The sequence below is a fragment of the Sprattus sprattus genome, assembly GCF_963457725.1.
Source record: "Sprattus sprattus genome assembly, chromosome: 12".
Classification (NCBI taxonomy): Eukaryota; Metazoa; Chordata; class Actinopteri; order Clupeiformes; family Clupeidae; genus Sprattus; species Sprattus sprattus.
In genome coordinates this window covers 20142110-20159609 of record NC_137910.1, presented here as the reverse complement: position 1 = coordinate 20159609, position 17500 = coordinate 20142110, and the positions used below count along the sequence as shown (strand labels likewise).

Below are 17500 nucleotides of genomic sequence, written 5' to 3'. Positions count from 1 at the left end.
CTCTGTGCGTTGGCCCGCGCTCCTTTCTGAACTCGGCAGGTAAACCCCTGCTTGCAGTCACAACGTTGGAAGATTTCCAGGCCCTGGCCGCCTTTGCGACGGTGCTTGGTGCACACCTGACCCTCCGTCAGCACGGGCTTGCAGATGCGCGACCAGAAATGTCGCGCACAGCACAGCCCCTCGCCACAGTCGGATGACCGAAGGCAGGCCTCCCCTTCACTGCCTACAAAGACATGGCAAACCATTGGTCAGAGATAGAACAGGGACCGTATGACAGTACCTGAGAGAGAAGAGAAGAAGACGTGCTTACCTTTTGGTGTTTTGTGACCCTGGGCTGGCGTCCTCTTTTTCGACTCAGTGGTGACATTCTGCCCCTGCTTGGCATTGCCCCCAAGTTTGCTGCCATCACCAGCACCACCGCGGGGTGGGACATCCATTTCAACTGGCTGGCACACACCTGTTGAAAGAGCGGTGGTGTTAAACTGTGATCACGTCATCGGCACATTTTACAGTGCTGGCGAATATTCGTGTGTAGCTTATCAATGTATACAGTGTGAATATCACTTGTGAATCATTGGCATATTGTGTTGTGTGTCAACACAATTACAAATATGACATTGAGGTGACATGGGTTGACTCCCTCGTAGTCTCTGGTAGTTAAGATGTAGTTTAAGTGGTAGTTAATTATTCTGAGAGTTAATTATTCTGAGATGACCTCTGCTCTTACCGTTACTGCACCGGTTCCCAGGACAGCACATGGCGTCGCGGCCACAACGCTTCCTCCGTTTACGACATGGGAGACACGTGCCACGGGACTCGTTACAGAACTCCTTGGCTCCACACTGCCGGTCTGCCTTGCAGCTTGAAGGCTAAACGACAGGGAACATTAAGACTTTAGTTCCAGCAAGCATGCCTGATAAGAATAAATGGGCAAATGGCTTTCTAACGCGCCAATCATCTTCGAGTAGACCTTCACACAACAGCATAATTACTTAATGATGCTTACCGATGAGGTGCCAGCGGCTCCCGCTTGGCCAACGCCGCTGACCGAGGGTGAAGCACGAGGACTAGCGCTGACTGACTGGCTCGGATGTGAAATTCCGCCACCGGGTAGATTCTTTATTGCGTTCGAGTTAAGCACAACGGAGCCGGCCTGCGCATTCCTCAGGTAGCCGCCACACAGCGCCAGGTAAACGGCCACAAAGGTAGGCACGGAAAAGTTGTTCATGTTCATGATCCTGCCTCGGTGAAATATAGCTAAAGTCCGTCGAGAGGCTTCGGGAGTGCGAGACAGGACGCACACAGCGGTGGTGATGGTGGTAGTCCTCTGCGCGCAGATTACACTGCCTACTATCCTCTGAATCTTCTAGTTGATGCTCCTAGCTTTATACAGACGGACCTGTTTCTTCATTCCCGCCCCCACTCTCTCTCTCTCGTTCTCTCTCCATACACACACACAGCAGAATCTCTGTGTTTCTCAATGCGTCTGTGTGTGCTTGCACGCACGCATGTTTGGTGAGTGGTAAACCATGACTAAGGCGGGTAAAGGAATTTCAGAGATAACTGTTGTGTGCGGGACTGTAGGCAACGCTCGAGAGAGAGAGAGAGAGAGAGAGAGAGAGAGAGAGAGAGAGAGAGAGAGAGAGAGAGAGAGAGAGAGAGAGAGAGAGAGAGAGAGAGAGGAGAGAGAGAGAGAGAGTTTATCCCAGTTTGAGTCCACCTTAATTCTGACTACCGAATACGCCCCTTTCGCAACCTTAATTTGCAGTCTAATTATCCCAGTGTTGTTCCTCAATCCCCTTCGCTGTCGCCTGGAGTTGGATGTTATCGCTCAGGTCTCAACTCAGGACAGGCGATCCCATTTTTCTGACGTATATGTCCAATCCCCCCCACAGCATTCGTACTTGCCCCCCAGTTAAGTGCATGGGACTGTGGCTATTCACTCTTACCTTCCTTTAGACTAGGACGCGAGGGTGTAGTTTGTTTGCATGCTGAAACCTGTTTGCCAGATATGCAAATCCGCTCACTGTCTTGCCATTGTCTTCTCCTAAAGAATGATCAGTGGGCCATTTACTGCTCATAATTGGGGTTCGCGCGTTGTTAATCGGGCACAGTAGGCCTACGTTCTGCCTTCCACAAACACATGGCTGAGATAGTCAACGTGTGCGCATTAACAAAAGGTGTGAAGTGTTAAGCCTTGACTCATCGTGTCACCCTCCCTGTTTGCAAATGGGTATGGACGGATTTTCTGCTTCGCGATTGTCTGGTTCTCCTCTGTGCCTTGGTCGCCAACGTGCCTTCTTTCACGCAAGCTGACCGTTCACACAAACACACCTAACCACAGACACACGTACGCGCTCTAGGTCCACCTGGCCACAGAAACACGTACGCTCGTCAGGTCCTTGTTTAACCTTCGTAGCAACGTGTTTCTTGTGAGTTGCTGTTATATACGTAGGGACACAACATGGCATTATTTAGACAGTAGCATACCTTTGGAAATAATGTAAAGTTTTGCTAATGTTGTTTTATTAACAGCTGTCATAAGGTGCAGCTTTTAAATGATATTTCAGTTGGATATGAAAATGAGAGACCTGTACAATATGCTTGCTTAGTTAACCTTGGTACGGCATCTGGAACAGGTGCAGTCTTCGTAATATTTACTCAAAGTTAACGTCGGCCCTGAATCAGGAAACACTCTCTGGTGCCATCTAGTGTTAGTGAGAGAAAGAGCGCTCATCCTGTTGGTTGTCCCTGCAGTGGCTATGTTGCGATCAATAATTAGAAGAAAATGCATGTTTAAAGGCTGTAATGGAAAATATTGTATATTACTCTTTATCAGCTAGATGTTGCTGGTGTGTCCAGTTCAAATTTGATTTGTCTCCTAGTGGCTGTAGGGCTCCACAACTGGTTAATTGGTCAGTTGAAGCGCTCTCTCTTCATAATTAAGATATTTGTTTACGGCCCCTCTCAGTTTTGAGGTACTACTTACGTGGCTTTCCTGTTTAGGAGTTGGGCCCCTTTAATTACAACAGTTATATACTAAAGAGAATAAACACACAACACAGACACATGGAAAAGTAACTAGTCTTTATTTCTGTGTTTATAAAGTTTACACCAGGCACTCCGCAAGGGTAGCTACCCAAAACATTGCTTGGGGTGGACAAACAAAATGAGAAAAAAAGTAAATACAAACATTCTTCTTCTGGGAAGAAAAAAACCATATAGTTTCTGCATTATGCCATTGTTTTGTTTGCATTGTATTAAAGCACATTTGGGGACAGAATTTTCCTAGTGTTTGTCACACATGAAAACCCAAAATCAAATTGAACTGTATTTGTACATCTGATCTGTAAGATTGCAGCAAATGCTGAGTTTAGCCAAAGTCTGCCAAATCTTCATGCATGCATCAAACATGTTTTATCCGAACCATCTGCATCCCTATGCTTCAAACGTGTTTAGATGTTTCAAACATTGTTGACCCTGAGAAAACAACAAGTAGCAATGTTTGTTCTTTTTCAATATCATAGGTAGAGCTTGAGGACTGATAGATGACCGAAAAATCTCACAAAGGGTTCCAGACCATACCGGTCTTCTCTGCGTCTGAACATTGCACAGTGACCACAGAAAGACAATGCAAGGACTGATAAGCTCTATACCTTTTTTTTCCTTCCTGGAACCAAAATTAATTGATGAAGAATGAGATCACATGCTAAGTGGGGACATGATCCCTCTTATCCTTGAAGTCTGCAAATCATCACTGCTGGCTCCTTGTTGACTGGGATTAATCATTAGGGACAGGAGACATGAATGGTTCCACCATCATTTGGACCGAGTGCATGCATTGTGGTATAATGGAAAGTACATGAAAGGGGTCTAGAGCATAAATGGGTCAGTCCTCAGGTCGTACCATCATTTGAAAGGGAATGATGAATGTTGAACAGAGGAGAGCATCTCAATGCAGCCAGGGCAGATATAGTCATAGTTGTCAAATCCAATCCTATTTTACCGCAAACAGAACAAAAAACATCTTAAGGATATCAAAGTGCCACACCACAGAGACTCTCATAGCGGTGACGAAATGCTATTTTACTTTTGCATTAGGATCATGCCACGCTATTCCTGAGACGAGGGGGCTAAGAGGAAATGCACTTGACCATGTTGGTACATCAGTTTTTGTTTATTACACAAAAGGAGGGGAAAACCAACACAAAGAAATAAAATAAAAAAAGTATTGTTAATTAGGCAGCTCTTTGTTGATGCAGGTTGGTTCAAGATGACGTTTCAGGGTGTATGCCATTTGTATTAAGGCACTTGATTTAAAGTGTAAGTTCATCCCCAGCTCTGAGCCTAACTCCACCCACTGCATCATTTTGACAAATGCTAAAAAGTGGGAGAGAGAACAGAGTGGGGCTGGGGGTGGGGGACTGGGCGTAAACTGCTGTGAATGATGAGTCTCAATCAGCAAATGAAAATGACTAGAGGGCCTTAACATATACATTTCATGATGCCGATGTGTACCAACCGATCAACCCTACTTCAGCATTGACCTTGCAAGGTTCAGGGTTGATTTCAACCAGTAGATGGCGCTTTGAACCACTTTCAACTCAGGTAAAATGTTTTTTTTTTGTCAATATTAACACCACCATTAATGTGTTTCTTCACATTACAGTCATATCATTTAGTTGACAACACAAAAGAAAAACACATTAAAGTGTGCAATACCTCTTTAACACTGATGGTGGATTGGGGAGATATCTGCTGGATCACAGTGTGAGGTAACAGTGAGCCTGTAGTGATTGCACTCATCAGGACAGCCCATCTTAAAGTGTTTCACTGTAATCACAATACTGGGTAAAACTAGTCCCTAGGAAAATGGTTAAGGCCAAAAGTACTATTTAACCGACTGACCATGGCCACTTGTAACCTAGATTTACCTTACATCCTAGGTGTGAATACTTGAGCACAATAGCTTTACACAACACTGCTGAGGGCAGCAGGTGTAACAAGTATTCAAGTCACGTAGGCGCTCACTGAAACATACACACAATGCGCAGGTGTTCTTGTTGGTCACTGTAATCACTCGATTACACAGAGAAGGGTGCTGCCATCAGCTGCTATTGACTGGGAAGAATGTGTCATGGCCGCCCTATAGCTGCAACAAAAGTTACCACGGAGTCGGCTACTGTCAACAACAGCCATGAAATATTTACACGGCTCTGCAACACCCATGGGGTTGGAGGCTCCCCTGCTGTCCTGTGGGATAGAGGTTAGTGAAGGAGCAGTACGCTGGCTGTGCTTCCATAGACACATGAAACAATGCAGTGATGACAGTGGGGAATTTGAAGACTGTGGCTACAGAGGAGTGCCAGGGAAAATGAAATAAATGGGTTTCTACGTGAGAGGCACGTGTTGTAAGGATTGGGACAGGCTCATCCCCGACACCTACAGAACCACAGAACTAAGAGTGAGAAAGAAAGATAGATAGAGAGAGAGAGAGAGAGAGAGATAGAGAGAAAAAGCACTGGAAGTGTATCTGACCTCTAAGCATTTGTGAAGATCAGTTGTAAATGAAAACTGAAGTCAAACTAAAATCTGTCCCTTAATTTTTAAAGAAACTTAAAAGAAATAAAAACAAAACCATCCTTGTGCTTTTTTTCTTCTTTTCTTTCTGTTAAGAGATAAATACTACTACACTATGTAAGTGAGTGTTTGCACCCAAACTGGAGTGTTTATATGTGGCTATGTACATGTGCTATATGCATGATTAAATTAAGAGCAACAACATTCAGTTCGGTCTCCAGCTCCTCACTCCTGATAGGTTGGATGAGCTCAGACGTACAGTGATTTGAGCCAATGAGCGCTAACCTTTGGACACCCATGTTCACAGAGATTGGTGCATGAACCAGTGTTTCTAACCAGTCAGAGGCCAGCATAGGAAACATGCTTGAGGTCCTTATGAAACAACCCCTACCCACCCTACCCTGACCTACAGTAAATAGCTTACACACACAAGGACCTAAATAGAACACACGTATACACATACCGTCCACTCACGCAAACTAAGCAAATATAGTCTCTCTCTTTCACACATTAACATACATTCCCACGCGGTCTCCCATTCACACTCTTTGATAGGCATCGCTTATATTTGAGCTACTTTTGGAGTTTGTGTGCAGGTGTGTGTGTGTGTGTGTGTGTGTGTGTGTGTGTGTGTGTGTGTGTATAGACGTGTGAACAAGCCCTGAAATCCCACTTCAACTCACTCCCAGTGCCATCACATCCCAGTGTGAAGGCATATTGGTGGCCTCATCCTCTTCATATCCATCTTCTGTTTTAACACAAGTGCCTTTGCAATCTCTAACCCAGGCAATACAGTAACAGTTTGTGTGTGTGTGTGTGTGTGTGTGTGTGTGTGTGTGTGTGTGTGTGGATATCTATGCACATGTAGTTGGATCTGTGTCTGCCAGTCTTTCCATGTAAGGTGGGTTTAGAAATCCATGTCCCAGCCTGAGTTGTCATCAGGGGGTGGGTCCTCATTGTCTTCTGGGAAACTATCAAAGTTACTCGTGTCTGTTGGTGATGTTACCTGGGTAACAGACATAAAGGAGACAAAATACTTATTCAATAATTGTTTTAAATATCGACAGAAACACCAAATAAGCCCATTGATGAAGTGATTTTAAAACATCAATCATATGACACAGAAATGACGGGGGTACAAGCAATGTTTTTGACCTTCAGTGTTGATCAATGTTCTCATATTTACTACAGAAATACTCATAGTAAAAGTGCTTTAAAAAGTATTATATTGTATTATATGATATGATAGAATATGATACGATATGATGATATTATATTGTACGTAACACCATCCTATGTAATTCACAGATGGATAACCAACAAATAAGTGTTCCAAAAAATTACATTTACATACAAATAGGTGCTTCAATTCAAACACTATAGCATGCTATGGCAATGCTCAGATTATGTTCATCATGATGTTCACAGGTTCAAAGCACTTACATTGGGGATGATGGGCGGTGAGAGGGTGCCTTTCCGTAGTCCTTCCCAGTTATAGCCCTCGAACCATCTATTGGAAAAAATAATGAGAAAAAGAACCAAGACTGTCAGCAATACTAAATCATCTTTTTTAACAGACTAGTGCAAACTGAAACACCAAAACACAATTTACCTAAAAGACCTACATGACATATTTCTCAAGTTTTTGTTTATTTTGTTGATAATACTATCAGAGATATGAGGTGATTTTGCAACATACTTGTGCTTTTGGATGTCCTTGACACCGTTTTTTAAGTTTCCAAGTCTTTCAGACGGATTATCCCTGAAACCAGCGGTTTGATCGGATTAATGACATTTGTTTCAGATAACACGTTTATCACTTAATTGGATTGGAATACTGTATGTAGGGGTGTGTATGCACAGTCTCACCTGCATAGCTTCTTAATGAGGTTGGCAGCATTTTTTGTGATCTTCTTTGGGAATTCGATCATGTCAATGCCTCTTAGGATGATGTTATAAGTCTTCATAGGATCCGGCCCAGAAAACGGTGGACTGCATTTCAAAGGATGCAATATTAGACTGGTTTCTCACACCCTGTCAAATATCTAATTCCCAAACCATCTGAAGAGTTTTTTAAAGACCTGTTTTCAAACCTCAGTAAGCATGACGAAAATTCCTCCCTGAGCAAATGGAATCACACGTAAACAACAACTTTTCCAACTTTTCCAGTCTTTTGTTCTATTAGAAATACACAACAAGAACTGGGTTTTCAAGGTTACTGGTGGATACAATACTGGCTTATCATGGAGTTACAAAAAACTATTTCCCATCTCCAACCTTTCTCGGGACAAGAACTGACTTTTCTGCGTGTAAAAACATCCGGGATACAGATGAACAGTGATACTGCTACAAACTGCTGATACAGATACAAGCAATTCCAGCATGGCTGTATAATCCAATACTTTGTAGCATTTTGGGGCTGGGTCAGTGTAAGAGTCATTACAAAGTAAGACCTGCCCTCTTGTTGTCCCACTGTGAATGTGGGATTCCTGTTGGTGTGTGTGTCACAATGAAAGGCTTCTAGCCACATCGAAAGCAGCGCTGAACCCAAAAACCCAAAGGTCATACAATACACTTGTTTGTGTGCATTTAAGCTGACGTAGGCCATGACTGCGGTGTTCCCATTTGAGTCAATACAGTATGTTCGACATTCAGACCCATCTGTTAGCCCTCCATCTTACCTCCCCGTAAGCAGCTCATACATGAGGATGCCCAGGGACCAGTAGTCTGCGGAGATGTCGTGGCCTTTGTTCAGGATGATCTCCGGGGCGACGTACTCTGGCGTACCACAGAACGTCCACGTCTTCTTCCCAAAGCCGATCTTTTTGGCGAAGCCAAAGTCTACCTGTCAACAACAGGCAGCACAACTCAGACTTTTCTCCAACTCAGGGGGTCGTGTTTATATCGTCATACATCATGTTTTTGAACATTCCTGGGCATTTTTTAGCAAATAGAGTAACAATAACAGTGTGTTACTGTACTGTATTTCAAGATCAGATATGGTCACATGTATTACCCACGGGGGCCAACAGGAAATACAGGCTAAAGATCATCAATCTAAGAACCATGTTTTAGGCCTGAAGTTTTTCCTATAGACAGGAGAAGAGGACAAGACTAACTAGTTTAGCGTAGCCTCTGTGGTCCAGTATCAGGTTCTCTGGTTTGAGGTCTCTGTAGATGATGCCTTTGGAATGCAGATAAGCGAAAGCCTCCACCACACATGCGGTGTAGAAGCGGGTGGTTGAGTCCTCGAATGAACCCCTAGATTAAACAAATGACAGAGAGAAATACTGTTAAAGTACTGTTCAGGGATTACTGAAACAATCCCATATACAGTCCTTGTGCAAGTACATAAAACTACTGCAGAGTTGAGTTTGTATCGAATTGTAAATACAAGCCCTCTGTCCCTTGAATTGGGCACTGTATATGTTAGTGAAATCATTTATTTATGATATATTCATGAATAAGGTTCACGTTTATATATAAGGTCATTTAAGCAGAGGTTTGAGGATGTGACATCACATTGGCATTAGTGTAGGATGTGGCAGGCCCTTTATCCTCACCGATCTCTGAGAATGGTCCACAGCTCTCCTCCTAGGCAGGCTTCCATGAGCATGTAAAGATATTTACTATCCTTGAATGTCCTGTACAATCTGGGCACAAATTACAGATTTACACATGATGAAGAAACAAATTATATTTATGTGTGTGTATACATTTCCATATTTTCCAACAATGTAGGACCTACATCATGACAGAGCAAAGTTCCATTATGGTTATACATTTAACATCGTCAGTAGACTCAGGAACGTTAATCTCATTCTTCTGGTGATACATTTTCTCAATTCATTGTATCTGTTATCTCATTAGCAAAATCCTGAGTGGTCTGAGCTTTATCTGACAATGAGGTCAGAGTGATCTTTACCTGACGATAAAGTCAGAGTGATCTTTACCTGACAATAAAGTCAGAGTGATCTTTACCTGACAATGAAGTCAGAGTGATCTTTACCTGACAATGATGTCAGAGTTATTGTCACCTGACGATAAAGTCAAAGTGATCTGTACCTGACTATGAAGTCAGAGTGAGCCTTACCTGACAATGTAGTCAGAGTGATCTTTACCTGACGATGAAGTCAGAGTGATCTTTACCTGACGATGAAGTCAGAGTGATCTTTACCTGACGATGAAGTCAGAGTGATCTTAACCTGACGATGAAGTCAGAGTGATCTTTACCTGACGATGAAGTCCGAGTGGGCCTCTTGCATGATGAGCTTCTCTGAGCGGATGTGCTCCTGCTGTCTGGTGTCCACTATGTGGCGCTTCTTAAGGATCTTCATGGCATATGTCCTCGACTCATCACTCTTCAGCTGAACCTGTACAACAAGAAAGACAGAGTCAGAGAGATAGACAGAGACAGAGACAGAGAGACAGAGAGAGAGAGACAGAGAGAGACACACAGAGAGAGAGGGAGAGAGAATGAAGGAAGAAAGGAAGGATGAAAGAGTAAGACAAAGAACGTATAGATAAAGAAAGAAAGACCTTTAGGCCTCATTTTCTGAAATTTCTTCTGAAATGTTTCTTACGGACTTCGGAAAACCAATGTAAGAAAAACATATCCTTCAGATTCATGAACGCCTGAAAATGTGTTCTTACGCATCAGAAGTGTTCTGAGCTGTACTCCCCCGGAAGAGGTTTCTTAAATTGAAAGCGTGTTCTCGTGCACTTGGATTTGCATATGCAAACGCCCCGCCAGCTCCTTGTAAGGGCACCCAACCGTAGTGACGTGTGCAGTCGGAATCGACTATATCTACACGAAAGCAACCTGTAAGCTAGTCATGGCAAAGTGGAAAGCGAGCACCAGTCGAGTAAACGTAGATCTAACTTCACCGGTGCAGAGGTGGAGGTATTGTTGCAGGATGTAGATGTGTTTATTCTATTCCACAATGGCTATATCAACCAGATTGAGTTTAGTGCTTATTTATATATTCACTTACATTTGCAGTGTTCCTTTTATTTATGTATTATCACGATGCCTCTTAGAATCATAACTATAAATGTGAAACGTAATTGTTAATGATACAAATATTCTCATATTTATTATTATTCAAGCTGATTTAAACTCGAGGATGTCTGTAGAGTTGATGTGAACGCAATCACCAAAGATTTCTCACAAATTCAGCCCTTAATACTTCTAACATGGAGTGGCACAGTGGGGCATCTTGTGTTTTTTTTTAGGAATCGCATTTGAGAAAATTCTGTCAGATTTACGACTGCTATTTCGCGTTCTGAAAGTCTTCTGAAGTTCAGAACAAATCCCAGATGAGAGAACAATCATTTTCTAAAGTTTCTTCTGAAATGTTTCTTACGGACTTTGTAAAAACAACGTAAGGAAAAGACCTACGCCACATTCTTGCATGCTTGAAAATTTGTTCATAAGCAGCAAAAGTCTCCTAAGCTGAGCTCCGCCGGAAGAGCTTTCTTGACTTGATGCGCGTTCTCGTGAGCCTGGATTTCAGTTCAGTCGGAATCTACCAAGTCCACGCGAAAGCAACTCAGTAATTTTTCTAAATCTCTATCTGTCTGCAATACCGCTCTCGGCCTCTACGCAACTTCGGCGCTCTCACACTTGCCAGGCATAGACAGTAGAAGAAGGCACACGCAGCAATTGACTGGCTATGCAACACTGGATACAGGACTGTAAATTGTGTGTTTTTCGCCTGGAAGTCTCTAGAAATCTGGTACCTTATTGAACGAAATTAAAAAGAGAGAACGTGCCGTTCACAGACACCAGAATGAATGCGTTCACAGTATCGTTCATCAGGCAGTAATACAGTACGTTCAGTTCATCAAAATTATGAATGAGTTCATGAACTTTCTTTCAATGAATGCGTTCAGACGCAACACTGCAAATGAGAATTGTCTGGATTGCTGTACTTGCACAGACGGAAGTGCCAAACGACGCTCACTAGACTAGCGCAGCATCCTGGTGTAGTCCTTTTATTTATTTTATGACATCAAGATGCCTTGCAGAATCATGACTATAAATGTGAACGTAATTTTAAATGATACAAATATTCTCATATTTAATATTATTATAATTATTTAAATCCGAGGATGTCTGAAGAGTTGATGTGAACGCAATCACCAACGATTTCTCACAAATTCAGCATTAACACTTTCTTTAAAACACTTTCTTTAATGCGATTACTCAAATAACCACAAGATGGCCCACAGGAATGCTATTTCGTGTTCTGAACGTCTTCTGAAGTTGGAAGAAATCCCAGATGAGAAAACGTTCGAGAATGGCAAATATTGTCCTAAATCAACCGGAAGAGGAGTTCAGAAGAAGTTCCTTCTTAAATTCGTCTCAACTGCATTGTTTTTACCCTTTCTATGCACTCCATGCTGGTTGGACAAAACCCATAGAAAACTGCACTCATTTATACACTGTATAACAGATATGTATGTTTGCATATGATGTTCCTCGGAGATCTTTGTAAGTTATTGGATGACTTACCAGCTCCACTCGGCCAAATCCTCCAACCCCTAGCGTATCGATGATGTTGAAGTCAGCCAGGTTGATGCTGCAGAAGAAAGTGTTCTCCGCCTCATACCTGCAGGTTAGTAGGGTAATGAGAGGGTTATGTTTTAGAAAGGCAGCTGAGAGAGAAGAGGACACAGCTCTCTTTCGCTCATTCTCCCTTCCATTCAGAAACCACACTCGCATCCTCATTCTGATTTCGATCCCAAGAGAAAAACACGGATCCGGATTGTCAGCCCCAGTCCAAAAGCCCCTCTGTGGCCTCTCTGAGTACAAAACACTCTTAATGTTCTGAATCACTTCCTTCTCGTCAACTATGGACCCATTTATAGCAAGTGAAACTCCAAGAGCCTTTATGTAGAGTAGCTTGTGTATGAGGATGGTGGGATGAGGGGGGCAGGTTCAGTGCAGTAATTGGTTACTTTTTCCTTAGGGTATGCTGATCTGGGTGCTTTCCTATGGTAATGAGCACAACAGCCCCAGAGTGCTCGAGCACAGCGGGATGTTGTTAGTGTAAATCACAGCAAGGGTGTTTGCACACAAATACAGGACTATAGCGATGCTCAGGCCAAGAACTATGGCGGTCAACCACGTTTGCCTCGTCCTCAACAACATGACTTCAAAGGGCCTGGCGACATGAAACCATCCTATTAAAACACACTGATGTGAGGTCACAAAGATTGCGGGGAAATTTGAGTCTGGCATGAGATTTGGATGCGTCAAGCTTCACAACATTTTCTGATACATTACTTAAGCCTACAGGAATAATCAGACTGCTCACCGAGCCTCAATTAGATTAACTGTGTGTGTGTGTGTGTGTGTGTGTGTGTCTGTGTGTGTGTGTGTGTGTGTGTGTGTGTGTCTGTGTGTGTGTGTATATATGTGTGTGTGTGTGTGTGTGTGTGTGTGTGTGTGTGTGTGTGTGTGTGTGTGTGTGTGTGTGTATGTGTGTGTGTGTGTGTGTGTGTGTGTGTGTCTGTGTGTGTGTGTATATGTGTGTGTTTGTGTGTGTGTGTGCGTGTCTGTGTGTGTGTCATGATCTTTCTGGGTGAGCTACGCTGTTGGATTGTGTCCTCTGCTGGGATAACCTGTCCTTGGATAACTGAACACAGCTCAGACAGCAGGCCCTCCCAGCCAAGGCTGACCACAAACATCGCTGCTGACCATAGGAATGAGAACACCGAGCCACCGAGCCACTCTCGCACACACACACACACACACACACACACACACACACACACACACAAACACACACACACACACACACACACACACACACACAGAAAAAGAGGCACACAGACGCAAACACACACACGCGCACACACAGAATGTGAACACAGGCTAGCCACTGAGAAACGGGGTAACATGCATTTCTCAACCATTCCAGTCAGGTCTCAGTCTCACGGAGTCAATCAGCCACTTTGAATGGAATGGACACTTCATATATCACGCTGTCTATTATTGTTTTTACTGTGTGTGTGAAGGGATCAGTGTTTTTTACATGATGAAACACAGTCCAAAAACGACCTAATTGAAAAGTGAAAATAGATGATATGATGACACTATTGGAAAATAAAAGAAATGATAGGAAACTTGAGGAGAAATTTGAAACCTAAAAAATCTGACAAGCAGGTGAGCAAAATGTTTTTTAATGTGGCTGAGTGTCTCATGTTATTTTCAGTGTATGTTTGACAAATGTAAAATACTTTAATAAGGATATAAGAGTTTCATTCAAAATAGATATCATAATAGCTGTCATAATATAGCTATTTTTGGCCAAGAATACATGATCATTATTAGAAGTATAAGGAATCAAAACAAAAGGTTATTCATTACTGAAATGTTATCATTTTCAGGATTGTTTGGGCCTGTTCGGTTAATGTCGCTGGCTTATAATCATCTTCCATCCATATACTCATAGTAAGTAAATAAACTATTATCATCTTTCATTCATAAACTCATAGTAAGTCAATGATATATTATCATCTTTCATTCATATACTCATAATAAGTAAATTAACTATTATCATCTTTCATTCATTTATTCATAGTATGCCTGGAGCAGAGATAGGAGGTCAGATCAAGCTAGAGAGAAAGTGAAGGCTCCCTCATGGTGCAGCAGGTCCACCATAAACAAAGCATCAGTTGACAGTGAGGGATAAGAATAGACCAGTGCTTTGGGTCAAGCTCATACTAAAAGTTGGCCGAAGGTCAGCTGACCTGAAGGTGAGACGTAAGCTTAGCTGAAATGTATATCAAAGTTGAGTGTTAGTTACACAGCTACTTTTTTGACACCAATAATTGATCATTTAAATGAAGTGTTGAAGACCAAACAAATGGCTCTACCTGATCTAAAGAATAAAAAAATGTAACATTTGTGTTAGGCATAGTCATTTTTGAACATTTCTAAAAGGTCCTCTCCATGACACTATCGCTCCAAGCAGCAACAGCATCCCATTCAACTAACACGAATACCACCACTAGAGGGTAGCAGACAACAACTTTTAAATGTCCAGACCAACATGACTTTCATGACAAAATTAAAAAAATATGCAGCTTCCATGACGCCCTTTTAATGGAACTCTTTAGTACAGGCTGTTTGCCTGTGTCAGTCCCCAGTCTCACTAGCTCTTCACCTCAGCCTTATTATATGTGTCGGGGTGATAAATTCTCTGCCTGCTGTTGTGAGGGGAGGGTAGAATAGTGTAGGAAAAAAAGATTCTTTGTGACTCATGAAGAAGGATGCTCCTTCAGACGCAGAGTCTGATCTCTCGACATCTACATGTCAGCTAGCTCAGAGGCAAGTCCAGCTGTACAGGAGAGCTGTACAATAGTGATTTTGACTATAACTATCCCGCTGTTAGTTAATACCAAATTCCTGTTCCGGAATTCCAGAAAACTAGCACTGAAGTGTTGCTATTTAGTGTTACTTACAGTGATATAATAACAAACCTATAAAATCAAGACAAAAACTCCTACATAAAGCACAAGTATAGATTTGCATGGAAAGTATACAGCCGCGGAAAAAATTAAGAGACCACTTCAAAATTATCAGTTTCTCTGGTTTTACTATTTGTTGGTATGTGTTAAAGTAAAATGTACATTCTTGTTTTATTCTATAACCTACTGGCAACATTCCTACCAAATTTCAAATAAAAATATTGTCATTTAGATCATTTATTTGCAGAAAAATGACAATTGGTCAAAATAGCAAAAATGATGCAGTGTCTTCAGATCTCGAATAATGCAAAGAAAACAAGCTCATATTCATTTTTAAACTACACAATACTAATGCTTTATCTTAGGAGGAGTTCAGAAATCAATATTTGGTGGAATAACCTTGATTTAAAATCACAACTTTCATGTGTCTTGGCATGCTCTCCACCAGTCTTTCACATTGCCATTGGGTGACTTTATGCTTCTCCTGGCGCAAGAATTCAAGCAGCTCGGCTTCTTTTCATGGCTTATGACCATCCATCTTCCTCTTGATCACATTTCAGAGGTTTTTTATGGGATTCAGGTCTCGAAATTGGGCTGGCCATGACAGGTCCCTGATCTGGTGGTACTCCATCCACACCTTTACTGGCCTGGCTGTGTGGCATGGAGCATTGCCCTGCTGGAAAAAACACTTCTCAGAGTTGGGGAACATTGTCAGAGCAAAAGGAAGCAAGTTTTTCTTCCGGGACAATGTTGTACTTTGCCTGGCTGAGGTTTGTAAAAGACCATAAGGATTGAAAAAGCGGACTGGAGGGTCTTCTAAGTTCGTCTTCTCTGATGAGTCCAATTTCACAGTAGGTGCAAGACTCTGTGGCTTGTAGGCCTCTCCAGGTCTCCGTCTAACCATCAGACGACCATGTGTTGGGCAAAGCTGAAAATTGGACTCAGAGAAGATGAACTTAGAAGATGACCTGCAGTCCGCTTTTTCAATCCTTATGGTCTTTTACAAACCTCAGCCAGGCAAAGTACAACGTTGTCCCGGAAGAAAAACTTGGTTCCTTTTGCTCTGACAATGTTCCCCAACTCTGAGAAGTTTTTTTTCCAGCAGGGCAATGCTCCATGCCACACAGCCAGGCCAGTAAAGGTGTGGATGGAGTACCACCAGATCAGGGACCTGTCATGGCCAGCCCAATTTCAAGACCTGAATCCCATAAAAAACCTCTGAAATGTGATCAAGAGGAAGATGGATGGTCACAAGCCATGAAAAGAAGCCGAGCTGCTTGAAATCTTGCGCCAGGAGTAGCATAAAGTCACCCAACGGCAATGTGAAAGACTGGTGGAGAGCATGCCAAGACACATGAAAGTTGTGATTTTAAATCAAGGTTATTCCACCAAATATTGATTTCTGAACTCTTCCTAAGTTAAAGCATTAGTATTGTGTAGTTTAAAAATGAATATGAGCTTGTTTTCTTTGCATTATTCGAGATCTGAAGACACTGCATCTTTTTTGCTATTTTGACCAATTGTCATTTTTCTGCAAATAAATGATCTAAATGACAATATTTTTATTTGAAATTTGGTAGGAATGTTGCCAGTAGGTTATAGAATAAAACTAAAATGTAAATTTTACTTTAACACATACCAATAAATAGTAAAACCAGAGAAACTGATCATTTTGAAGTGGTCTCTTCATTTTTTCCGCGGCTGTATGTGCAAGTGCATACTCCCATGAGTATTTCACTATCAAAAGCGTCTTTGACAGCATAGGCTAAAATAAGTAAGTGATTTAGAAGTCCCAAACAGATTCAACACAATGCACTGCTGCCAATCAAAGTGACCTTCCTCCATTGTAGTCATGGAAATTAAAGAAATATTTATGAGCCTAGAAAAAGGAGTGTTTTTCTGTGAATAAGAAATTGACATATTAACATATGTTTGTGTATGGGTGTGTGTGTGTGCATGTGTGCGCATGCGTGTGTGTGCATCCTCGGCAGATTGCTGATGGCCCATAGTGGGGTCTTGACCCCCCTCTCTCTCAGGCCCTGAGACCATCTGACTACTCCAGAACTCCAGGGCTTTTGAACTCCCTCGTGCCCCAGGCCAGGGCCCTCTGATGGGCCACAGCTGCTAGGAGAGCCCCCTGCTTCCCCATGGGAGGCCACAGCTGAAAGCAACTTGGTGTCATAGTCGCCTCCATTTGAATGAGTGGAATACACTCTGAGACTGCTCCTGTTAGTTAGCTATTACTGTGTAGGCTATAGCTTAGCTGTGGAAAGATTCCACATGCCCACACTAAATGCTTGCATGTGTACATATACACACACGCGTGTATGCACACACACAGGCTGAAGTTCATATTCATTTGTGCTGTCATGGTTTTCAGAAAACCTAGTTAACGTCTTTATAAACTTCAACATGCCTGTAAATTATTCACCTATAACAG

General features: G+C 42.3%; 2 protein-coding genes across 3 annotated transcripts in view; both read right to left on the bottom strand.

The window, feature by feature from the left end:
• The window catches only part of LOC308373266 (dickkopf-related protein 1-like), a gene marked incomplete at both ends in the record, with an annotated part of 1313 nt that extends 79 nt beyond the window's left edge, over window positions 1-1234 (bottom strand). Inside the window, 4 exons of the mRNA XM_080848699.1 lie at window positions 1-223; window positions 311-457; window positions 728-869; window positions 1007-1234. The exon at window positions 1-223 is cut by the window's left edge and continues 79 nt beyond it. Coding sequence (XP_080704825.1) covers window positions 1-223; window positions 311-457; window positions 728-869; window positions 1007-1234 — 740 coding nt within the window. The remainder of the gene's footprint in view (window positions 224-310; window positions 458-727; window positions 870-1006) is intronic.
• A 5253-nt stretch (window positions 1235-6487) lies between these two features.
• LOC308373753 (cGMP-dependent protein kinase 1-like) overlaps window positions 6488-17500 on the bottom strand; it is a gene marked incomplete at both ends in the record, with an annotated part of 71882 nt that continues 60869 nt past the window's right edge. For both annotated transcript variants that reach the window (XM_080849387.1, XM_080849386.1), the window contains 9 exons: window positions 6488-6586; window positions 7024-7090; window positions 7280-7342; window positions 7450-7572; window positions 8262-8425; window positions 8700-8841; window positions 9144-9233; window positions 9814-9953; window positions 12098-12194. In XM_080849387.1, coding sequence (XP_080705513.1) covers window positions 6488-6586; window positions 7024-7090; window positions 7280-7342; window positions 7450-7572; window positions 8262-8425; window positions 8700-8841; window positions 9144-9233; window positions 9814-9953; window positions 12098-12194 — 985 coding nt within the window. The remainder of the gene's footprint in view (window positions 6587-7023; window positions 7091-7279; window positions 7343-7449; window positions 7573-8261; window positions 8426-8699; window positions 8842-9143; window positions 9234-9813; window positions 9954-12097; window positions 12195-17500) is intronic.